Source organism: Lolium perenne, chromosome 3 (genome assembly GCF_019359855.2).
Source record: "Lolium perenne isolate Kyuss_39 chromosome 3, Kyuss_2.0, whole genome shotgun sequence".
NCBI classification, from domain to species: Eukaryota; Viridiplantae; Streptophyta; class Magnoliopsida; order Poales; family Poaceae; genus Lolium; species Lolium perenne.
The window spans coordinates 231,582,266-231,607,013 of record NC_067246.2 but is presented as its reverse complement, the minus strand read 5'-3'; the positions used below and the strand labels follow the sequence as shown (position 1 = coordinate 231,607,013).

Below are 24,748 nucleotides of genomic sequence, written 5' to 3'. Positions count from 1 at the left end.
TCCCTCCAAAAATCTTCTAATAGCAACACATACACTTTCCTTCAAAAGATCCCAATGCTTAATATAAAACCCCGCCGTGAAGCCATCCGGACCAGGTGATTTGTTTGGGTGCATCATAAAAAGAGCCTTCTCTATCTCCCAATCCGTGAAAGGTGCACATAGTTGTTCATTCATCTCATGCGTCACCTTCCTTGGAACATAATTGGTAATTACCTCCGGAGAGGTATTTTCTTGTGCTGTAAAAGGACTAGTATAGAAATTAGTAGCAGCAACTTCCATCTCAGACTGGACAGATGTAAAAGTACCATCCTCCTTGCGCAATGAGACGATTTTATTTGTCCTCGTTCGCTCCTTCACCTTTGCATGAAAAAAACCTGTATTCCGATCCCCCTCCTTAAGCCAAAGAGCGCGAGATCGTTGCTTCATCATTATTTCTTCACGTGACAAGAGCTCTGTTATTTTATACATCAAATCCTTCTCTTCCCTAGAAGGTCCAAATCCGATTGAATTGGCTCTCAACCGATCAAGTTTCTCCCGCATGATTTTAAGTTGTTTGTTAACCGAACCAAATTCTTCTCTACTCCACTTGGTCAGGTTTGAACTCAATTGGCCCAACGCCGCTTGGAGCTCACTCAAGTCCCCACTGCCGGTCTGCCACCCTTCCTCTATAACCTTTTGATAATTTTCGTGACGAGTCCACATATTCTCAAAACGAAATGGCCGTCTAAGATTACTTCCTCCCAACCATTCCGATCGGGACACTTTGATTAACAGTGCACAATGATCAGACTTGGTAGTTTGAATGTGACTCACTGTCGTTTTATCAAACAAATCTATGAACGTGTCATCTCCAAGACCCCTGTCCAATCTTACTTTTATGTTAGCTCCTTCTTGCTGACGGTTGTCCCAAGTGTATGGGAGGCCAATATATCCAAGATCAGCCATTCGACAATAATCAATCGCATCTCGGAATCCCTCCATTTTCCACTCTTCTCGATCATTCCCTCCAAATTGTTCTGTTGCACTGAGAACTTCATTAAAATCTCCAGCACAGATCCATGGCCTATCGAATTCCCTTCTAAGGTACTTGAGTAGCTCCCAGTTTCTTCTCCTTGCTGTTCTTTTTGGATCCCCATAAAAACCTGTAAATCTCCATTCGGTTGGCCCTGTGGAGTTATTTTTTATCATGACATCAATATGATTCCTGCTAAAAGATTTCAGCGTTACATCAGAGGCATTTTAGCAATGGACGCAGCTAATAGTCTCATGTTGTTATTTAGCAACTGCCAGTGGTTTTACTAATTCTAGCACTCCTTATATATTGCTGCTCTGTGCAAATATGTATTCTCTTGAAAATCTGGTCCAAAAACCCCATGGGAATTGGGAACAACATGAAGATGGTAGTATTCCATCTATTGTTAGAACTCTGGCAAACATAGCCTTGTAAAATCACACAAAAAAAACTTATATCCGAATAAATGTCTTGTATACTTCTTAAAAAGCTGTTTCATTTATATTTAAGTCAAGTATGCATTTTGAGGTAGAACTTTGACTAACAATTTGACCAACATAATATGAGTTATATGTCACAAAAAGCATATAATTGAATTCATATTTCAAAGATGTTTTCAGTGATATGTTTTTGGTGTTATATACCTTTTTTATTTTTATTGATTAAATTGTTAGTGGGCTTACATATAAAAATGAAGTACTATTTAGAAGCTCCCATAGGAAAGACATGAAATATGGTGTGGACATTGTTTCGCTGAAAATACTATGAGAACATTAGGAGTAAACTTGTACGAAAAATAATGTAATATGACGTACTGAACATGTTATAATGACCTATGTATATGTTGAAGTTGCTCGGGGTTATGACATGAACTAACTTGCAAGGTGTTCATTTTCCACTTTATTGTAACTTATGTAGATACAACAGTTTAGCGGCTAAGGGATATTGGTGTTGTGGTCTGTTAAAAAATTAATATTGGTGTTGTGTTTGTCATTTCACAAAGAAAATGTTAAGAATGACTGATGGGAGTGGCCTCCCAAATGTTGTTAGAGAGGGCAAGTTCAGGGGTTATGTTCGAGTTGCTCTAAATTAAACAGATTTAAATAGTGGCAAGAAGCAAGTAGCACTATCAGGCACTAACCACCGAAGGATCACACTCTGAACATGACATAAATCAAGATGAATGCATGTAACTCAGATGAACTTAACCGAAAATTTTATTTATATAATCCTCTGACTCAGCAGCTTGTTCAGCCATGTTATTACGCAGACTATCCTAAAATGTCTTTGTCGTTCCAACAATCCACTGAAGAATCTGAGGTTTCCCGGGAAAAGAGAAACAGACTATTTCACAAAAGGTAGGAAAGAAAATCTGACAGCCTCAAAGTGTCCTAGAAGAATGAACTAAACAATATCTCTGCCGAGCAAGCAGACAAAATTTGCTTGCTAAATCTGAAGAGCAGAAGCAATTGAATCTGCCAGGCTGAGAACTTCAAATGGCCGCCTGTCCTTGACCGCCTCCACAGTGAGAGGGCACGAGTCGGTAATCCAAAAGTGGCTCAAGGCATGCTCTGGACCTTCTGAAAAAATTTCAATGAACAAGTTGGTAATTATGTTCAAGAAAAAAAAACAAGTTTGTTTAAAAGTGACGCACTAGCAAAAGTTCTTGAAATTTCAATTTACACAAGGTGCTTCCACCAGTCATGTATACAGAGAAAACTATGTGACAGAAGTTTTGAGTTCAAACCTTGTAGGAATGAAAATTGGCACAAACAACCAAAAGGCATTTGAGTAGTGCTTGCCACAAGGTGTTTAAACAACAGAATATTACTTGTATAAGGACAGTTTACAGGGTACGATGAAGCCTAACTGTATAAATGGTGAATTAGGATGCAAACGAAGAATATAACAAATTGGTGTCTCAACGCATTAGGGTAAAGAAAAAATCACAGTGGTTTTATCATCAAGAAATTAGGATAAAAAGAATAGCACATGATATTAAGAGTCACAGAATTTGGAGTCAAAAACCTTGCAGGGTAACTGGTAAAAATAAACACAAGGTTTTATTTTATAGTGTTTCATACAAATTAGTGTCTCAAGGTTCTAGGACAATCGATAATAATAATATTGTGATTACTGAGGTTAGGATATGCCGAAGCACACAAGACAACATGGAAATAGGATGCAAGGAAAAACATAAGATTTTCTGTGTCGCTGTAGGTACTGGAAGCCATCTTTCGTTGATATCTTTAAGGTTCAACCCATGAAAGCTAACAGTTGGACAAGTTTGCAGGTAGATGCTGACTTAGTAAGAATGTAAAAAAATGTTTTTCCCTGGGCGATGAAGGACTCTTTGGAAAAGTCAAGAATTCAGTTCCTCAGTCAAACATGTATGGTAGACGGTAGGTGAAAGAATGACTAGTTTATCAGTGACAAAAAAAAAAAAAAAAGGAAACATAGATTTACCAACAAATTCGACCGGCTTCTCTAATTTGGCCACATATACTATTAAAAAGGTATCAGCCGAGGAAGAAACTAACTTGTTCACAATCATATTGTTTGATCTGATGCAGGAGTTCTAAAGATAAAAAAACAAAAAAACTAATATAGGGAAAAAATTAGCATGCCTACGAAGCTCGGGTACATACCTCCATTATCAGGCTTAAATTTCTCAAATGACTTGTTGGGGAAAATGCCATGTGTCACGTACGCACTAACCTTTGCTGCTCCATGAGCAGCCAACACTTTCTGGACAGGAAATTAGAGTATCAGTTTGCAATCTTGATGAAGTATGGTAGTAACCACAAGGATATATAAGTTGAAGATCCACAAATAATCACTGCAATAAAAATAGGAGTTTAAAGCCTTAAACAAATTTTCTTACCTGGCATTCAATCAAAGTACCACCAGACTGCACCAAGTCATCCACTATAACAACATGACGGCCTCTAGCATCTCCTTCTTTTATACGTACTATTCTTTGATCACCTTCTCTAACTTTGTTGCATATAATCTATTTGAAGACATTTTACGAACAAGTTACTATACAATAAATATATAAGAGTGCCAATTTATGCTGGCATTTAGGGTGTTAGGGCAGAGCATATTTACCATAGGAAAATGTTGAAGTTGCTTATAAAAGCGCTTCCATGCTCCGTCATCTGGAAAAGCTATGGCTATCTAAAAAAACATATTGGAGTGTATCAGCCTACATGCATATAGCACTGTCAATTAAAAAACATTTTTTTCGTTAAATGGGGACTCAGGCGTACTTACGTTATCAGAATCAGGTAGCTCCTGAAGCCTAGTTTTCAGCAACGGGATGCCACTCTCAAAACATGGCAAGATCGCATCTCCAAAGTAGAATCTCTCCTAATGTATTGTTGCACACAAGTTTAGACATAATGGTTTCCTTACAGGAATAGGTGAAGAAGTCAACTGGATGATATGGACGAATTTCAGTTACCTGCAAAGCATGAATATCGAAAATCACCAGACTGGTGGGACCACCTCTTGATATTGGTATGTGGGACAAGCTTCTGGCGAGCGTAAATGCGGTCGCGACATCCCCTTCATCTTCCATACGCTCGGAGGTCCCAGTCGGGAAAAACGGGAGGATCAGCGTAAACGAAGCAATGAACAGCTTCGGCAGGTTGTATATGATCGATAGCTGCTCAAATATGACACCAGGCGAGCTAAACGACGCTAAGAAGGCAACATGGCGGCCACGGATGTTCTGGGCATTTGGTATGAACAAGTCTGGGAATCCGTCGGGAAACTTCCTGAAAAATCAAGCAGATGTTAACCGACGAGAGAAGTTTGGTGTAGTTTTTGCTAACATTAAAAAAAGCTTCTGCTGGGATGGATTAGGAAGTAGTAATTCGAAAGTCCTTGTTCCTACCTATAAATAACTACGATCAGAACTCAGAAGTTCAGAGCATTGTGATGATCTGCGGTTTCAATTCTACAATTTTGGGGCTACAACGTCAGTTGATCGACTACACAGTGCTTCTGTTGCAATCGTCTAGACATAATTTAGCACATTTGTAGCTTGGTGCTCAAATTGCAGTATAAGGTATTCATATTCTGAACGCACCAAATTAAAATCCAAACATCCAAGGAGAAGAACAAACAAAGCAACGTGATTGATACTAGAATCGAAGAGGGGGAAGCTTGGGTTGGGACCTCCAGGAGATTGAGCAGAGCTGGATGTCGTCGTTCCGGGCGGCCACCTGGCGGGCGAGATCCGTCATCTCCTCGCAGTGGTAGAGCAGGATGCTCTTCTGGTCCCCGGCGCCGGCGGCCATCTTGGGCACGGCCAGCGGCGTGACGTCGGGGTGCAGCACGTGGAGGCCGGCGCCGTTGGCGGTGCCGACGCCGCGGGCCCCGCCGAGGTGGAGGCTGGCGTGGAGCCTGCCGGAGGCGGCGGCGGCGGAAGCTCCAGGGGAGGCCCACGGGAATGCGAGGGTGGATTTCGGGCCGGGGTGCGGGGCCGGGGCCGGGGTTTTGGCGCGGAGGGCGGCGGGGGAGGCGGAGGCGGCCGTTGCCATCTTCGGTTACCACGCGCGGCGGGAGGGGACGGTTGCGATGTGGCGGATGAGGGGAGGTGGCGGTGCAGCAGGCGTGCAGTGGCTATGTACTGCTAGGCACGCCGCACGTGCCAGCTTATGCGGAGCGGCGGCGGCGCACCGGCGGCGACCGGTGGGTTGGTGCAGTCCAAGGCGGACTCGCGACTGGCGACGGTGGCGTATGCCTGCCGGTGTTGTCACTCGTCATCGTCACACGATAAGGATCCGAGTCGTAGGACGGTGGACGTGGCGTCACAAACATTTTTCCATCACAAACATGCGACAAAAACGAATTGCACTTTTCTCTAAACTATTGCACTTTCCACCAAAACTTAAGAAAAACCCCAGTCAACTAAGAGTAGACAAACCCTTGTTATGGGTCATGCGATCGCTTCCTCTTACTCGCCGCATCGCTCTGCGTCGCTCACTTGTGTGCATCTATGGTTCTAACTTCCTCTGACCATTCTCCTATGTCTCTCCACACCCGTTCTCTTCCACGCACCTCCGACAGGTTCCGACCAGCCGGATCGCGATTGGCCATGCCAAATTGGCAAGATCGGGGATGCCATGGAAAATGGTGCGCGGCAAGTATTTTGGTGATTTTTCAATAGCATACGATGCGTCCAAAATGCTACAAACTCCTATGTGTTTGTGTCACACACACGTGATTGATGCTGCAAAGATTTTGGGCCTATGCTACAAGTTTGGTTTTTTCCATTTTTCGTTGTTGATACATGTGATCGAAATGATTTAAACAAATGTCTGTTTTGTTGTGAACATGGACATTGCGATGATTTTGGTTGTTGCTCATTTTTTTGCTTAAATGTTGCAGAGGTTCTTGCGATGTGCTACAAACGTTTTCGATCATGCAAAAGTTTATTTACTTGGTTCTCAATACATTTTGTGGTACAATATATTTCTTACTTGTGTTAAGTGTTAACTCTATAATCTTTTCAGTGCAAAAAAAAAAAAACTCTACAACCTTTATTGTTGGAAATGTTGACTCTACAAACAAGTTGTGGAGCTTAAAACCTCAACCATGATATATATTATTTACCAAGACTAAAACCATACCAATGCTAGAGCATTTCGATATTTAAGTGGATATAATTATCTAGCTGGTCGCGCCGCCATTGTTATAGATGTCAAATAAGCTCAACCAGCTTCATGATATTCGAACCAGCAGTAGACAAACGCTATTGAAAATGCAAATTCCCCACCTATGCATGAGCTTTGAGATATGTGTCCATATTCGATGGAAATTTCGTGCATCCGTTTGATGGAAAGGCCACAAAAAAGTCCCTATTTTCTATAAGAAACGTAAATATATTTGTACTTACATGTATGGGTGTGAGTGTTTCTGTCACCGTTCATTTTATTTTGAGATTCGATAAAAAAGAAGAACTACTTTTTCATCTATTGTGGTGAGCAGAAATCTCGAGAAATAAATCGACGGTGAAGGAAATACCCACCCGCATACGTGTATCAAAAAAAGAAAGAAAACAAAATGGAAAATGCCTTTTCGGGTAAGGCAAGAGCCAACAACATGCAGCCGGGGTTCCTGATCGAGATCGACTTTCGGGGAAGCGCAGTTCGCCCTGCGGCGAGTGCACGGCGTTTGGGTGATCGGTAGGGTTGACAAGTACTTGTACAGAGCAAGGACTGGCACTGACCGAATCTATCCAAATCATCCTCGATTTCTCTGTATTTTTTTCTGAACGGACTCGATTTCTCAACTTCTTGCACGGTTTTGCCACAAGCGACGTCGACTTCCACAATTTCCACGTTCTCTGCGAGTACTTTCCCGCGTTGTCCACGAGAAGGTTAAACAGAAGTTTCTGGTTTCTTGTGCGCGAGGGTTATACTACTAGCAGTTTACTCATTTATTTCCGATGCTACTACTCGTACTACCAATTTGTGCATTGGGACAGTAATTTCCCCGTACGGGAGCTTGGGCTTGCTTATTTGAAACCGGCAATCGCCGGAACTCCTACGAAATTCCATTCATTCAGTGTGCCTCTCCGACCTGACCTCTGATGCGCGAGCTAGGTAGAAGGTAGGTACAGCTGAGGTCAAGCTATTCGGAGCCTGACCGCCGGCACGGCCGGCTCGACCACCCGGAATATGTGGACGCGGAACTCGGCGGCGCCGGCGAGCTCGAAGACGCAGCAGTCCCCTTCCTCGAGGCAGTTGCCGCGCGCGAACGCGCACCAGCCGCGCGACAGCCGGTCCCTCGTGTTGGGGATGTAGAGCGCCGACCACGCCTTGCCGTCGGGGTCCCGGAGCGTCACCTCCGTCCTCTCCCGCGGCAGGTGCTGCCGCGAGAACCCCGTCGGGAACCTCTGCACGCATCATTTGTAGATCGTTGCCGGTCAGTTAGCCACTCACAGCAGAAGGAATGCATTTGCTGCTCACCATCATGAAGGAGTAGTAGACGTGCATGGTGCTCATGCGGATGACGCAGAACGGGAGCGGCGACCGGAACGCGTTGGCGAGCTCCATGGCGCGCTGCCGCTCGGCGCTCGCGACGGGGCGCCGCCGGGAGACGTACCCGTTGTAGCGCCGGACCGACGGGGGGATGTCGGCGGCGGCGAGGTCATCCTGGATGCTCCGCGTTTTCACCGCGCACCCGTTGTTGATCTTGGCCGGAGCCGGCGACAGCTGCGGCGACGGTGGCGTGGCGATCAAGCACAGCGGGAGCCCGTTGGCATCAGCTTCGGTCTTCACCGTGTTGCACTGCCCTGCTGATCCTGCAAGACGATTGCAGCTCTGATAATTCTGTCGAGAAACTGCAAGCGCTACGTAAGCATTGTTTTCGCTGAAATACACTTTGCCCTGTGTAGATATTTATAGATGCACCCATTGCTAAAAGAAGTATATTTTAAAATTTCAAAAGGTCTGAAAAAAAATTCTAGGTGTACATTTAGACATTCTATGTCCACACACAAGGTCTCCCGAAAAAACATATTCCTTGTAGCTTGTGTAAAAAAGATAGTAATTTTTACTGCTCCAAAATAGCTTCTCATGAGTTTTTCCTTTTTTAAAATCTTTTTTACACTTCCCACAAAAAATGTCTTGTTCTCACAAAAGTCTGGATGTACATCCATAAATTATTTTCAGATTCGGTTGATGTTTTGAAATATATTTAGAATGCATTTTTCATAATAGGTGCAATTGAATCTATGAGACAATACACCATGTCTTTTCCTCGGGGTTTGATTCTGGGTTGCCTTGGACTACATCGTGATTCGTACTAGGATGAGTTGCAGCTGAGATTTTTTCGGCTGCACTCGAGGTCGCAACTGAAATTTTACTACTTGCAACATGGGTTGCAATTCAGTAAAATAGTCTAGACATTTCAATTGCTTTATGAATGGTGTTAGTCATAAATTGCAACTACAATCTGAGGACATTAATTGAATGAAAATTGAGTTAATTCTCAACCGATCAAGAATTAATAACTCCATTGTTTTCGTTAGCGATAATTTGTAGCCCTAGGTAAAGTCAGTTGACGGCACCAAGCAGTATGTCGCCTTACACCAAGACATCATGCTATCTAGCATGGCGCCCTTGTCTTGGGCATCATGCTACCTAGATGCCATTTTGTGAACATTTTACAGATCCGGTCTATTTTGTGCTAAAGTTTCTAAAAATACTCATCTTTATCCATTTATCTTTCCATTACACTTAAAACATAAGAAAATTATTCTGTCTCATCACACAGAAATCAAGCCCAATAACATTTAACACATGATCTGTCGTTGCCTAATCGACGGTACCCCGGAGGAGGGATCCTCACGAGGGGGAGAAGAAGTAGGGGCCATAGGGCGGAGTGCTCTCGGGACGGTGGTACGCGAGTTACCTAGCTTCGGAACACCTGCACGATGACAGGGCCTACTGCTGCTTGTCTGGAATTATCTGGGCGCTTTCGCGTTGTTACAATGAGTTGTGGTTGTGCCCCTAGGGCTCCCGGGATCCGGCTTATAAAGGCGCACGGATCTAGGGTTTACACGGAGAGTCCTAGCCGGATTACAGATAGCCTAGCTACGATACAATATCTTGCCGTGCACGTCACGGATCCGCCTTCCATACATGTCGTACTGGATCCGGGTTCCTCACGGGCCTCCCTGGATCCGGGTCACTCCTAGGTCGGTGCGGATCCGGCCTGCTGATCCTGGGCTGGACTTCTTCCTTCATGATCAACAGCAACTGGGCCGCCCGATGGGCCACATGCCTCATCACCGTCTGTGGGCCACCCGGGCTTGCCGGATCTAGGCACTGTCGATGGTACACCCATGAAGTATACCCACAACATGATCCTCTCGTTTTCTACATGCACTTAGGTGAAATTAAAGATGAGAATAGTGGGTGGCATCTTCCCAATGCACTTTCTACTTCACTCCATAATTTATCTTAAAATTCTATTATTTATTTATTTGTAGACATAGGGAGTACTTGAGGAGAGTGCTAGGTATTTAATAAAATGTTAAACTATCCCAAAATATACACGCATCTCAACACGATGAATAGGTCATATCATCGAACATAAGAAAATCTAGGGTGACTTAGGTTTAGCAACATCACAAATTCGAATGTCATGGAAAAGATCTTACAAATGCTATTCCCAAGCGAACCCTGTGATTATGTGATTTTTAAATTCCTTGATCGAATCGAATGGACAAAAAGAACCTAGCGTAACTAGAAACTAATATCTCAAAATAATACGCCCTAAGCTAGAGGGCCAATTCGGTAAGACCAAGAAAGTCAATTATTCACCAATAGTTTTTGCAGCATCCAAGAAGAGAGAAAAGATGATCAACATGCATGGGAGGACCGAGAGAAAAGAGATAAATCTACATAAAAACTCACATGAATTAACAAAATAGATGAGGCAGGTCTTATAACCCCTAACAATTTGAATTTTTTTAAATCTTTGGTTTTATAATCTCTAACGGAGGGAGTAGCACTGTTTTCATCTCACATTATTTGCAATAAATCAGGGACAAGTAATATAAGCATGAAGTATTTCTGAAAATATATTTTGAATGGTAGAATGGAGAAAAATAAATAATAAGTACAACTTTTTTTAAGGAGTAATAAGTACCAGTTGATTGGTCGAGTTCCGGCGTCCAATTGGAGCACTGGACTCGCGGGTGCTGGCCGCTAGGCGCACTGTACGGGACCAGCTCCCTGCCACCCGAATCATCCCTGGCCCGCGAGGCCTTCTTCGGCCGGCCCCGTTTCTTGCTCGGCCGGCCCTCGCCGGCGAGCAGCAGGTCCTCCCGCTCGCACGCCGACTTGTCGAACACCATCGCGGCGAAGCGCGTGCCGCCGTCGTGCCGGAAGACGAGGAATTCCAGCGCCCGCAGCGCCTGGTCCTGCACGAACTGGGGCCACCCCGAGGTGAAGAAGGTGCCCTCGGCTGTCCGGCGGATGACGACCCGCCACGTCCGGCCGCCGGGGCCCTCCACGGTGGCCGCCATGGACGCCTCCTTCAGGCCCTTGGCCTTTCTCGACGCCTCCCAGGGGATGTGCTTGCAGAAGTTTGGTGGGATTTTCTGCATGCAAGCATTGAAGAATTTTCTTCACTTTTGATCGATCGGTGCATGCTCTCGGATGAGAGCTGTGAGGCATGCCTTCACTTCATGCATGCGAAACACAAGAATTGCAGCTACTGATTGCTCACTCACCATGCGCTTCTCGTAGTCGCCGATAAGCACCTTGAAGAAGTGCGGCCGCCTGCCCGCCGACGCCCACGGCGATTGCACCTCCGCGGCCGGCATTGATCGAGCGGTGGTTCAGCTGGGAAGCGATGCAGCGGGTAGAGCTCGCGAGCAAGGGAGAGGGGGCACTGGATAAGAGGGTAGTAGGAATTTAACCGGCCGGGAAGCAGGACGCGAGAGCTCGGCTTTTGATGGGGGCCGTTTTTGGCTGTGGCGATCAGCCTCGGGCCGGAGCGCGCGGTTTCCATTTCACGCGCGCAGTACCGGCCGGCTGATTAAACCACTACGTACGGCCAACAGCCCCCCGGAAACCACGCCCGAAATGCTCCCTCCGTGTAGCCAGGTCTTTTTGCAGTGGACTGAAATGAAGGGAAGCTGCTCATGAGAACCATGTTACATGAAACGAGTAGAGGGCACACATTCGGACGGGTCAAATCAAATGTAACTTACATTAAGGATTACGGAAAATGGTCGGTTATGGAGTAATCTTTTCTCATAGTTTTGTTACTCCGTCCGGCCCAAATTAATTGGCGCACACTTACTATGGCTGCACCAATCAATTAATTTGGGCTGGAAGGAGTAGCTTACTATCAACATCTGGAATGTTATCATGCAATCATAGCATTACGAAATATAAAAAATTGCCACGAGAGGACATTCACGTGGCACAACGACCACACAAACGGTACATCCGGTAATATAAATAGTACATACGGAAAAGCACACATGGTTATAGTGATATCACTGTGCGGGCTCGGCTTTTCAGGCTTTATAGAGTATATTTCAATTTGATGTCACGTCGGAGAATTAACCGTGTATTGTTGGTGGTTGAAGGTTTACCGTAGTGAATGTCTCCAATAATAGAGGTTACATGGTGGTTTTACGCACATATGGGGGACGAGCGTCTAAGATGTGCAAATAATCCTACATAATCTTGGTCTCACACTACCCATTCAATGTGTCTTGATTTGGTTTCTCTGGGAAAACAATTGCATCGTAGGTATGCACGGTCATTTGGGTACAACATGTCAACATGACCAAAAAAATGTATCCAATAGAGTTCTCACGAAAAAGCATCGATAATAGTGAAATCACTGTGCGAGATCACCATTTCAGGATTTTAGAGTATATTTCAATCCGTTGTCACATCAAAATCATAACACTTCATCATTGATGGTTACAAGATTGTTTGCACTAGAAGTGTCAAATAATAGAGGTTATAGTGGTTTTTTGCACCATTGGCTCACGAGTGCCTAAGATGTGCAAATAATCTAAGAAATCTTACTCAATCCAGCTCTCACACTAACCATTCCGTGCTTTTCAGTTTGATTTCTCCAGAAGAAATTTTAATTGGATTTGCAAATCGGTTACACACGGTGATTTAGGTACAACATGCCAAAAAACCATGCGTTGGAAAGACTAGTCATAGATGTGGCCGTACCAATATGCAGTGTACCCTTTATTTCACCTCCCTTGGATACTAGCACGGGGAGGCTGAAATTGTAACAGTTTCATTTTTTTTGCATCTGCATAATCTTACTTTAGCCAACTAGCTAGATTCGTTGCCGTAGTCCATAGGTTTCTGCTCAATCAGATGAGAAATGTCACCAACATCTTACCTCCATGATTAACTGCAACTTTACAGTGATGAATCAGGAACCAGCATGGAAACTTGGAGTCTTGGACGGTGCACTCACCCCCAAAACCAAAAGGGATTGGCCTGGCCAGCTGCTACCACGATGAATTTTTGCTTTTCAGAACAGGCCACGGCCAGAGCCATAGTTCATGTCTGGGCATCGTACCAACGACCTCCAGGACGAGAATCTTTTCTGGTGTCGCCACCACCCACCAAGTAGTCTCATAAACAATGACATATTTAACACAGGCAGGACAACCATAGTACCGAGGTAGAAACTGTAGAAACTTTTATTCCAAATTTATCTTTGTCCACCGCAAGGACGGTAACGAGAATACAAATGTTTAACTGATATGGCCACCAAGTCATTTTACATCACATCGCAATGGAAGCACCACAGAACTAGTAGCAAAGGGTGATACTACAGGAAGAATAGGTAGCACAGCTTAACCACAACATCTGGTACTGGAATTAAAGGATTTTGCAGCAAGCAATTGGATAAATAGAAGCTGTACATTTTTTTTTAGAAATGGGGGAGATCCCCGGCCTCTGCATCCAAAGGATGCACACAGCCTTTTATTGCATCATCCAAAAAGAGTAAATAGTTGTGAATACAAAACGCTCACAGGTTCATGGATCGGCTAAAGTTGCGACATGAATCAACCATCTAAAAAGTGAAAACAAAGACGATCTAAGCATCTTGTAATCTATTAATATGCCGCCAACCACCCTGGTTGAAGATAGCCCGAACGACCGCCATCAAGCGAGTGCACCCAGAATCCATATGTGCCTGCTGGTCCTCGGGGAGTAGATGGGACCACATATTTATCCAGTAAGTAGTTCGATGGATAGCCTGCAAAAATTGAAAAGAACCCGCACCGTTAAAAACAATATCGTTTCGACAATTCCAAATTGCCCAAAGTAAAGCACAGACTCCTATACGAATCCGCTCTTTGACAACTTTGCCAATACCATTCAGCCACTTCCCAAACAAGTTTTTAATATTTGTTGGAGCAGGAATATTAAACGTGAAATAAATAACTCTCCACAGCAAGCTTGCAAAAGGGCACCTAATGAAAAGATGTTCTATAGATTCCTTAGAATCACAAAACACGCATTTAGTACAGCCAGTCCACTTTCGTTTCGCCAAGTTATCTTTAGTAAGTAGGACTTTCCGATTCAAAAACCACATGAAAATTCTGATTTTCAGTGGCACTTTTAATTTCCACAGATATTTTTTCAAAAACCGAGTGTGTCCACTCATGAAATCAGTATAAAGAGATTTAACAGAAAACTTCCGAGAAGTTGTTAAATTCCAGCAAAAACTATCCGGCTGTTCATTAAGTTGTATCTCCATCAAACGTTCCACTAAACTCAACCAATCTTCCCACGTTGAACCCCTTAAAATCCTATTGAAAGTAATGTTCAGCGTTGGTTGATTAAGAACATCCACGACCCTCACATTTCTATGAGCCACCTTGTTAAACAACCCCGGATATTGAACAGAAAGAGGAGCGTTGCCCAGCCAAGAGTCCTCCCAAAACCGCGTAGTCAGTCCATTGCCAACACTAAAAGATCCCCGTTGAAAGAACTCATCTTTCACACTTAGAATACCCTTCCAGAAGGGTGAATCCGTGGGTTTAGCTTGAACCTGGGACAGTTGGCTGTACATAAGCGAAATGAATCCGGATTCACCGGTAGTTGCGATAAATCGGGCTGTACATGCAGCTCTCCGCATATTTGACCAGGTCCTTTGGCCGAGGGCGCCTACTTGCCAGGCCTACACGTGAGATAAATTGATGATGATCAAAGAAAAATAATAAGCATATATGTACCTTTCTTAAGAAAACACGGAAGCATGATGCTTACCAAGTTCATATGCCTTTGCTGCAACGTTGGCTGCAATGTGAGCAGAGATCTTCCTGATATTCGAGAAGGGAGGATAAATGAGCCCCTTCTCAAAATTCTCCTGTGTCACTTGCTGAGCCAGAGCCTCCGCTGTTCCAGGAGAGGGATGCATGATCAAGGTAAATTAGCTAGTACAGAATATATTTCAAGACGACCTAAAGTATGGATCCATATGCAAAGTTATTATTATTATTATACAATTTGTATTTACGCTAGCAAACAATTGTTAGGAAATAGGCATTAGCTATCCCTATGCACATTAGCTATCCCTAATAGTACTTACAAGCTGCAAGAAGCATGTCATCATGCACGCGGATTGCTCCAGACATCACCACACCAAGGCCAAACCCAGGGAAGATATAGGCATTGTTTGCCTGCATACCAGGGTCAAAATCAAATTAACTTAGTTCATACCATTTGAAGTAGATAATAGTTCTGCAAGGAACAATGAGTTATTTAAACCTGGCCAGGCACATGTATCTTGCCATTGTACTCCACTGGATCAAATGGGCTTCCAGTTGCAAACACTGCTCGACCCTGTTAACGCAGTCTGTTAGTGCAGAAATATTTCCGATGATAACGTTGCATAGCTCTATCAAGAAGAATTTTCAAGTAAAAGGTGAAATGACTGATAATGGAGATGATTACCTTGCTCCATGTATAGGCTTGTTCAGCCGTGCACTCAACCTGCGATGTTGGGTTGGACAAGGCAAGAATGATAGGCATCTACAATTATACATACCGAACACTGTTACCAGCTAACTTCAATGGTTGAAGAAGACACAGAAGCAAGAAACAACTTGACATGATGAAAATTACCTCATTAAATGAGGAAATGGCCTCGACAACCTCCTGTGTGAAAGTTTGCCCCTTTCCAGATGTGCCAATCAAAACTGTTGGCTTGATAGTCTGGAATGGTGCAAACACATTTGGGTCAGAAGCGAAGCTTGTAAATATTCATATCACCGCCAATAACTATGGTAAGCCCATAAGATTATTCTTGTTTCAGAAGTGCACTCATACATTGACCGCATCTAAGAGGTTATCAACATGCTCATGCTCATGAGCCCATGGTTTCTTGAAGTGTTGAAGGGACTCCTTTCGCTTATTGACAATGAGGCCCTGTTAATTAAAATTAACATATATTGTTAGCAAGGAGGAATATATTGAAGCTCTGGGATAAAACAGTGAAATTAAGAACATGCATGAGGTGCACATGACAAATTAAACCTTTGAGTCGACAAGCCATATTTTCTTGCGGCATTCTTCTATTGGGGTTTCTGTCTGCATAGAAAACAATTGTTAGGAAATTTAGATTGTACATATGCATGCAGAAGCTGCAAGTGACAGAGAAAACCAAGGGAAAAAGATGCACTACCTGTCTTGACATCTCAAGGGCTATAAGTTCTGCAATACCTGTTCCAGCCTGCATGTACCAGAGCAAAGCTATTCGTCAGTGGGAAAAGTGTTATGGAAACAGCATTGAGAAAATGAGAAATACAGCTTTCAATTACTGATATCGAGAAGCATACAAGTATTATTTTTCTAGATAATATACAATCTTTCGATGCCATCGAACTTGAAAGCAACGGCCTGAGGATATGGGCCAACATTTGCAAAGTGATTAACATGCGTTGTTAAATCTGTAGGTGATTATAGCTGGCCCCAAAGTTCTCCCAAACATCATTTGTTAAGTATTCAAATAAGAGACACATTACACTAAGATCAATCATAACTTGTCACTGAAAATCTAGAAGAGTAGTGAATTGTATAATTCATGCCATTTGGATAATGTAGACAATGCAGTAGGTCTAGTTCAGCTATTTGGAGCTCTACAGGTTACTAGCATTGGCCAAGTAATAAAAAGGCAATACCCCGGCATCTTACTAGAGAATTTTGAAGCTAAGGATAGCTAGAATGCTCCCTATATCTAAAACTCATAGGAAACGTCCGAATAAGAAAGCATAAAAAAGAGACCTCTCCAGCTCCCAGGAACAGGTAGGTGTGCTCGGCCAATGTACCACCAACTAATCTTAGTGCTGCAACAAGCCCCGCAAGGACCACAGAAGCTGTTCCCTGCAACATATAGATAGTAAGAATTTGCATTCAGTACATTCAAATAAGCCCCAGCCTCAAGCTCACATTTGTACTGACAACAAATTTTTTAGGCAGCTCCATGTAGTAGCGTTTAATCATGTTTACAGATGATGTATATTTACAAAAGATATAAGGAATGCAACAGACAAACATTAACAGTACCTGAATATCATCATTAAATACGAGGTGGGTTGTGCCATATCTTGCAAGGAGATCAAACGCATTATGGTTTGCAAAATCCTCGAACTGCATATGAATTGTTGTTAAGAAAATATGATACTGTTTCACAGTTTACAAAAATAGAGACAGGTCATTCCAAACCGGCATGTTTTTTCTGTTTTGACTTTATTTAGGATATATCATTTTTTAGTATACAGGTTACCTGAATAAGAACTTTCTCCCCATAGTTTTGCTTCACAGCAGACATAAATTCATGCAGAAAATCAGCATACTCCTGAAAACACAATTTTTAATAAGAATTCCAGGTGGTAACTAGTGCGAGTTGGCAAAACAGGCAGAAACAATTATCATTGTCCAACCTGGCCTGTGGCCCTTCTTTGCCTCAAGCCAATGTAAAACTCATCATTCAGAAGTTGCTCATTATTAGTACCGACATCCAATGTGATTGGCAAACACTTCAGGAATATCAATACCATGTTAGTTCACGCAACAAGAAATGGTAATCCAACCAAAAAAAAGGTAGATTTAAGTGCCAACTTACAGCAGATGGACGAACCCCTCCCAAAGCAGTGTAAAGGGAAAGCTTACCAACAGGAATCCCCATTCCCTGTGGAAAATATTGCAATCAATGAAAGAATCTGAGAGGTAGTTCATAATTTTTCAAGACACATATCAGAAAATACCTGGCACCCAAGATCTCCAAGCCCCAAAATGCGCTCACCGTCGGTAACAACAATAACCTGAATGCTCCTCTCTGGCCAGTTCTTCAGCACCTCAAGGATCTTTCCCCTGTACAACCCAGCAAGATTTCATATGAGTGTGAACAAAAAATAGAGTCCCAAAACTAAACAAAGTTATTAACTATGAAGCAAAACATACTTCTCTTTCAAGCTGATATAAAGACCCTGAGGGCGGCTGAATATGGAACCATACTTTTGGCACGCCTCGCCAACAGTTGGAGTGTACACAATAGGAAGCAGCTCCTCAACATTGTCAATAAGGAGCTTGTAGAAAAGTCTCTCATTCCCTTCCTGCAATATTGACGGAAACAGCATAGCCAAAGTGGATATTACATCAACTATACTATGAACAATAGGAAGAATGCAGAGGCCTGTGTCTTACAAAATATGGAAAACAGTAACCTGAAGGTCCATCATAGCCATGTAGCGCTGCAGAGGTAGCTGGTACTGGCGGATATTAAGCATGATCTTCCTCTCCTGATAATATCAGAGTACACTAGATCAGATACGTGCGCCCACTTGAAATGGTTCATGAAAATATCGATCAAAGGTCGTTGAACCTGGAGCTCCTGGGATATGACTGTTGGTGGCAAAAGACCACGGAGGTAGTGTGTCTCGCGCTCCTTCTCTGTGAATGCAAGCCCCTTGTTGTAGCGTGGATCCCTCAGCAAATTGTAGCCGCTGCCACACACCAAACAAGTCTGAATTTCCACATACCAAGTTATGATTTCAAACAAATTAAACAGATTCTACTCCAGTATCTATATTCACCATACATATAACCTTTTTTTTCTATCAATGCTTTGAAACGCAAGGCTTATGCGTTTTCGCGAAAAAACTATTTCTCCTTTCCAGGAAGTGATCAGGCATTTCGATTGGTAAATGACTCAAATTCTACCCTGTCAGTTTTGCGAGTAGATGAAGTACCCCTATTGTCAGTGTCAGCTACCGCATAGCTTAAGACCAAAACAATTTGGCAAACTCCGTGATGCAAAATCGAAACATATCAAAGTTTGATCACGTCAAAAACTGAAGCATCATGATTAAAACATCTAGGATTGCCAATTTCTAAGTTGCCTGATTTTTTCATTCATTGGAGTCACCCTTCAAAACATCAGATGAATATCCAACTATCATAACCCCAACCTCACTTCCTACAAAAGTACACAGCCTACCTAGCGACATTTACCTAAGAAACAACTGCATATCAATATTACAGTTATGTTTTTTTCTTCTTCAAAATTGCACGATTTTGATACAACAATCTTAGGTAACTGAGATTTATTTGTTACCAGGGAACTGACAATTTTATTTATCTTAGTTTGAGGGGTTGATGAAACTGAGAATTGGTAAAACTGTCCTCAACTCCGATCACCAATCCCTGGTCCCAGGCCACCACGACAGCGGATCAGAAAGCTTATCCTATCTGGACTACCAAGAACGAACCGGGAAACAGACACACAGTCTGAGTCTAGACCCAGCAAACCTTCCCAGTTGGAGGCTCACCTCGCGACGGAGACGGTCCAGGGCGTGACGAGCTGCTCCTCGGTAGCGCGGTCCTCGCCGTAGGTGTCCTCGACGCCGCCGCCCACCGTCGCCGCGTCGTCCATGTCCAGCACGCACGGAGCGCCGCCTCCCCGTATCCCCTTCATGGTGCTCTCCATCTCCCCCTGCGCCTCTGCCGATGTCACGAATCCCCTCCTACCAACGCACCACCTCGACCACCACCTAGCCGCCGCCGCCGGTAGTCCCGGCGTCTCCCCGCACAGGTGGCACCCGCAGCAACCACTCCGCAGACCACTTGAGCTGCTCCCCAGGTATTGCCACCGCCGCGCTAGTAGCTAATGGATGGAGCAGTGGTGTTTATCAAAGGTGGTGGTGTGGTTAGTGCGGAAGCAAGGAGGCGCAATTGGGCTAAGACATTTTTGGTGCCGTGGCCCAAATGAAGAAGGAGCCGGGAGGCGCGAGATTACCGGGAGGAATGGGGCGCGGCGGAGGGCGCGCATGGCCGCTGGCGAGCGGGCCCCGCCGCCCTGGACAGCGACGGCGAGGAGCCTCGCCCGTCTGCGGGAGAGGTGGAGGAGCGGGGAGGAGTGAAAGAATTGGAAAGCTTGAAACGTGGTTGGTCTGCGGCTGATTTGCGCTCCGTCGTCTGGCGGTGCGACAAATCAAGGCTCCATGACATTTGTTAAAAAAAAAAGACTCCATGACTTGCGATAATTAAGTTTGCCAACAAAGAGAACTTTTTTTTTGGACTCTCACAGGTTCGCACGCACGCACAAACATCATATTGCTATGAATACCTCGGAGACTAAACGGATCGGATAATGCTCTTTCCATATCCGTTTCCATATTTCCAAAACAAATACGGATACGGATTTGGATGTTGCTGAATATGGATTCAGAGCGGATGTTACTCAAATACGAATACGGATCGGATATTTTTTTTAATTCGGAGCGGACACGAATATAAGGAAATGATAGATTCATGTCTTATAATGAGCCGACTATAGAATGGTAGAGAGATAAATATACCAATATAATGCATAGTAATTTCAAGTTAAATGCATAAAAGAACATTGGGCTGATTTGTTAGTTTCTGTAGGTTAGATAATTGGCATATTGGGGTCGAATTACTAAAATTGTCTGACGTAATCTTATCCGGATACGGATATATCCATTTCCATATCCACATTTGCTTCAAAATTCAATACCACATTTATATTTGCTTTTTGTAAAATGGGTTCGGATATTTCCCATATTCATTTCCACCGACGTCTGGGTTCAGATATTACCACTTCTATTTTTATTCCTCGAATACGGATGTCGGATAATATGGACTATCCACTACCAGTTTCCACCCCTATCGGAGAGGCTGCGTCAAAAAAATTTCATCCGACGGGTCTTGAGATTGATGAAGTCACCACAGACGCCTCGTTGTCGATGGGAACGTTGCCTCCCACTGAAGAATATTCTGTCTTTTTATGAGACACTAAAGTGTCAAACCTGGGGTTTAAAATCTGGTGGACTGGGGGTGTCACTGCCCTCCTAACCACCCAACCACAGATTAATTATCTCAACAAAGAGGCATCTGCATCTCTATTTCGCAAAAAAGATGCCCGCTTTCTATTGAGAGGATTGATATATTTTCTCTCTCTCTAAGTAAGATGCAAATAAACATGTTTAGCCACGAGACGGTCATGAGCTAAATTTAGCTTTATACGATTTCCGTTCCAAATTAACTGACGCACATTTGATCACATTTGATCTAGATACACATGTATCAACATACCTAAAGGTCATGTACAATAAGATGACGTCGGGTTTTTTAGAGTTGCCATGTTGAATCTTTCTTAGTTGGAGGATAGAGACTAAAGAAAGAATATGTTGTCTTCCTTTAACTAAGTACATGTACAATGGAGTAACCCGTCAGCCTTTTCTTATAGTTGCCACTTTTGATTATTTTACCTAGTTAGCTGAGAGATAATGAAGAAATTTGAGGTTGTCTTCCCTTAGGAAGCTATTTCTCCAATGTATGGCATGTCTTCGCTTAACAACATTATTTCCAATTAAAATTTAACTAACTCTCATTTATTGGTAGGCATGGTATTGAAAGATAATGTCTTCTCTACATGACATGGAGGGCTAAGTGAAGATGTGCCTTTTCTGCCATTATTATACATGACCTTAGGGGTGATATTAAAAAAATGTTATTTTCCCTATTATACTATATGTAATCCTTATCAATATAATTGTCAACTAGAATTTAATTCATTCTCACTAATTGTTAGGATAACAACAAGAGATAATACATTGTAGAACCTGTATCTATTGACTTCTTCGGATGATATAGCCCTAAGAAAAGGAATGTCTTTTCTAACATTGTAAATGATCAAATGTGTAGGTTCGCTCATTTTGCTATGATATTTAATTTAGAACAAAGGGGTACATTTTTTAAAAAATTAAGAGGACTCTTTTAGGAAACTAAATCTTGCTGCATTTAGCTGACGTGCGAGAGGACAATCAAATTATTTATTTTGTTTAGAGCAGACAACAATAATTGACATGGACAGATTAACTGATTGAGCGATGGTCTGACGCCGAGAATCACTTTCGAGACATTGTCAAGTGAAAAACAATGTTGTTCTAAAAATCTAAAATTAAATGGAAGGCGACATCTCACTGTTGTGTGGGCTCCTTCCCCGCCCTAATTAGCACCGGTGGTCCACCATCTTATGTATATGTTAACACGAAACAAACATCTGCAATGGATGATCCTCCAAGGCAATTCCGGGTGACTGTAGACTTCAGGGGTTAACTGGTTACACATTTTATCAGAAAAATGCAATCTGATTACTCCGATTACAGCGACAAGTTTTTCAGCTTTCTCGGCTTCCATCACGAGAGTCTTGAGTATAAAAAGCATTAACCAATGATCCTTGGCTAGGAGGATGATCTCAATCTAGCCCATCAAAGTTTAAATTCAGGTTTGACACCGGACGTTGGATATTCTCTAAGTGTGAGATAGTGTTTATGTCAATATCAAGATCTCTTTTTTTTCGAAATGGGAGTCGCACCCCAGCCTCTGCATTAATGGATGCACACGGCCTTTTCTTTATTAAAAAGGTTCAAAGTATCGAGATATCTGCGGTATCTTCATGAATCTCCAGACCCTATCCACCGACCCTTTCTTTTGGAGGAGCTTATAGAGGTAAGGTGTGTGTGTGGGTTCATAGGATGAGTATGTGTATGTTCTATGTACATGAGCGTTTATGTTTGTACTGTGTTTCTAAAAAAAATCAATGCTTTCTGTAACATTCACATATTTTGTTAGCGATAGAATCAACTTACAATGTTTTCAGTCGTTTTTATCACTTAATTAGCGAAGCAATCATCCACCACTAATATTCTCTTAGTTCCATATTACTCAACATGTAAGGTTTGGTCAAAAAAATCTTTGTAAACTTGGACCAACTATCAATGGTAATATATCAATATATACATAGTTAAATGCAAATAACATGATAGTACATTGCATTATGATACTAATCATTTTTTACTTTCTAGATAATAATATATTTTTACATATAACTAGTCAAACGTGGCAAAGTTTAACTTCGACCAACTTATATGCGGAGTAATAAGAAATACATGAAGTAGGAAATAGCCTATATGCGATATTAAACGAGTGCATCACCTCTAAAATACCACGCCAACAGTATTTGGCCAAAATACCGGTGACACGCCGAAAAGTGGTATGTCACCAATATTTCCTTACCGATGACATGCGAAACTTTGGTATGCCACACTAATGTAATAACCCAGAACATAGGAACAACGAAGGGTAGATTTAGAAATGGGATGTGCATTTCATCGCAAACGGGGGAAATTTTCGCGCCTTATTGCAACTAAACCTAAGAGGGATCGAGGTTCTCTCTCATTTTGCACTTAGGATTAGGCAGTGTGAGTTAGGGCAATTTCGACAGAAATTCAGTTTGGACAGTGAATACTGTCACTGCACACTTGTGCTTGTCCAAATTCCTGGACAACACAAGATAAGACCAAGGCAGACCAAACCTGAGCAGCCACAGTGGGTTCAAGTTTCAGCATATGAGGGTTGTTGCTAACCAAGCAACAGCAAGGCAATGCAAGGGATGAGTCACAAAGTAACCAGCCCTTGTGTGTCATGGCCAGAGCAGAAGTAGGGAGCATATAAATAGAACACAAACCCTAGAACCCCCGATACTGACAAATAGGATAATTCATCAGGTAAGGGTGAAGCTAGAGCCAACACAAGTTCATCCAGTTCTTGCCAAAAACAAAACCAACACACAACCACTCATCACCAGGAATCATGGTGACCTGAGAAGATCAACCAGAATCTGGAGGTGAAGGGCTGTGCACAAAACCCCAAGTCTGCAACAACCAAATATTTCACTCTAGGAGCTGGAACAAGGTATACCAAGTTCCTGGACAGATCCAATGGATCTGATCCATACAATATGCATGATATAGTCATGGGATTGAGCAGATGCTCAAAGGGGTAGATCATCACTTGGTTTTCACCAAGGATTACTGCCAGTCTAAAAGCCACTAAAAATGGAAATCATCTAGATACAGATCTTGTACACAGAAGGTAGCAACCATGCACAGATGCACACACTAGCCAGATCATATGCACAGATAGAACCAGTAGATGTATTGCAAGGATTAGCAGCTAATAAAGACTACACAGTAAATCCTAAGCATGTAACCATCAGTAAACCTAGATTTCATCAGGCAAGCATATTGGCATTCATATCTAGTATGATCCCCAAATATGCAAGCAAAGGTTGAGTAGCCACAAGATCCAATCAAGTAAGTGAGCAACCAATCAGTAGCAAGGCTACTGAGATCACATCACACTTAGCACCATTTAAAATAAAGCCAACTATGGCACATCATTATCCAGGAATGGATTCAGATTCATTTGCTTGCTAAACAATCATGAATAGCCAATTCATATACAAGCAAGACATTTAAATCATCACTGCATAAGCAATTCATTATGAATCAATTTAATTCAAGCATGAATTTATTACAGATCCATGCTTAGTACTAATAGTAGCATACTGTTAAGCAACACAGCACCAACCACTAGATCATAGCCACTGGATCAAGTCCAGTAAGCTTGAATGAGCAACATCACAAGTAAGCAGTAGCATAGTGATGCTTGAGCATCAGCATCAACAAGGAAAATGAATCACTTAGCCACAGAATTAATCAGCAAGCCATCACTGACATTTAATTGATCAAGTGGATCAATTGAATCCAGCCAAGCCACACAGATAAGCTAGCCAACAAGCAAGGGTTGATCCAATTGATCATTAGCTTACACAGGAAGC

The 24,748-nt window shown here is 42.9% G+C and overlaps 3 protein-coding genes across 3 annotated transcripts; all 3 read right to left on the bottom strand.

Moving 5' to 3' along the window:
• Positions 1-2,211: 2,211 nt before the first annotated feature.
• On the bottom strand, positions 2,212-5,695 carry LOC127343643 (ribose-phosphate pyrophosphokinase 3, chloroplastic). Its single transcript, XM_051369806.2, has 7 exons — positions 5,198-5,695; positions 4,479-4,794; positions 4,289-4,384; positions 4,124-4,192; positions 3,897-4,025; positions 3,661-3,760; positions 2,212-2,592 (listed from the first exon to the last, which is right to left on the bottom strand). Exons 1-7 carry the CDS (start codon positions 5,560-5,562, stop codon positions 2,459-2,461), a joined length of 1,209 nt encoding a protein of 402 aa, XP_051225766.1. The 5' UTR covers positions 5,563-5,695; the 3' UTR covers positions 2,212-2,458.
• Positions 5,696-6,809: 1,114 nt separating this feature from the next.
• LOC127343642 (B3 domain-containing protein Os01g0723500) lies at positions 6,810-11,527 on the bottom strand. The gene is made up of 4 exons (XM_051369805.2): positions 11,271-11,527; positions 10,685-11,138; positions 7,996-8,330; positions 6,810-7,922 (listed from the first exon to the last, which is right to left on the bottom strand). Exons 1-4 carry the CDS (start codon positions 11,361-11,363, stop codon positions 7,653-7,655), a joined length of 1,152 nt encoding a protein of 383 aa, XP_051225765.1. The 5' UTR covers positions 11,364-11,527; the 3' UTR covers positions 6,810-7,652.
• Positions 11,528-13,203: 1,676 nt separating this feature from the next.
• Positions 13,204-20,012, bottom strand: LOC127343641 (NADP-dependent malic enzyme). Its single transcript, XM_051369804.1, has 21 exons — positions 19,838-20,012; positions 19,371-19,705; positions 18,425-18,545; positions 18,267-18,341; positions 18,004-18,155; positions 17,808-17,913; positions 17,666-17,731; positions 17,484-17,579; positions 17,327-17,398; positions 17,107-17,190; positions 16,825-16,923; positions 16,226-16,273; positions 16,078-16,131; positions 15,871-15,969; positions 15,667-15,756; positions 15,496-15,573; positions 15,310-15,384; positions 15,131-15,221; positions 14,809-14,937; positions 14,612-14,719; positions 13,204-13,456 (listed from the first exon to the last, which is right to left on the bottom strand). The coding sequence occupies exons 1-20, from the start codon at positions 19,868-19,870 to the stop codon at positions 14,631-14,633; spliced, it is 1,992 nt and encodes a 663-aa protein (XP_051225764.1). The 5' UTR covers positions 19,871-20,012; the 3' UTR covers positions 13,204-13,456; positions 14,612-14,630.
• Between the last annotated feature and the right edge of the window lie 4,736 nt (positions 20,013-24,748).

Coding starts and splice junctions, on each gene's coding strand:
- LOC127343643 (XM_051369806.2), bottom strand. CDS start 5,562: ATGGCAACGGCCGCCTCCGCCTCCCCCGCCGCCCTCCGCGCCAAAACC. Junction 4,026..4,123: donor AACTTCAACATTTTCCTATG/GTAAATATGCTC, acceptor GTCTTCAAATAG/ATTATATGCAACAAAGTTAG. Junction 3,761..3,896: donor GTACTTTGATTGAATGCCAG/GTAAGAAAATTT, acceptor TTTCCTGTCCAG/AAAGTGTTGGCTGCTCATGG.
- LOC127343642 (XM_051369805.2), bottom strand. CDS start 11,363: ATGCCGGCCGCGGAGGTGCAATCGCCGTGGGCGTCGGCGGGCAGGCGG. Junction 11,139..11,270: donor GCGACTACGAGAAGCGCATG/GTGAGTGAGCAA, acceptor GCTTGCATGCAG/AAAATCCCACCAAACTTCTG. Junction 7,923..7,995: donor TCTACTACTCCTTCATGATG/GTGAGCAGCAAA, acceptor TGATGCGTGCAG/AGGTTCCCGACGGGGTTCTC.
- LOC127343641 (XM_051369804.1), bottom strand. CDS start 19,870: ATGCGCGCCCTCCGCCGCGCCCCATTCCTCCCG. Junction 17,399..17,483: donor AAAGAAGGGCCACAGGCCAG/GTTGGACAATGA, acceptor TTGTGTTTTCAG/GAGTATGCTGATTTTCTGCA. Junction 15,574..15,666: donor CCATTTCCTCATTTAATGAG/GTAATTTTCATC, acceptor GTATAATTGTAG/ATGCCTATCATTCTTGCCTT.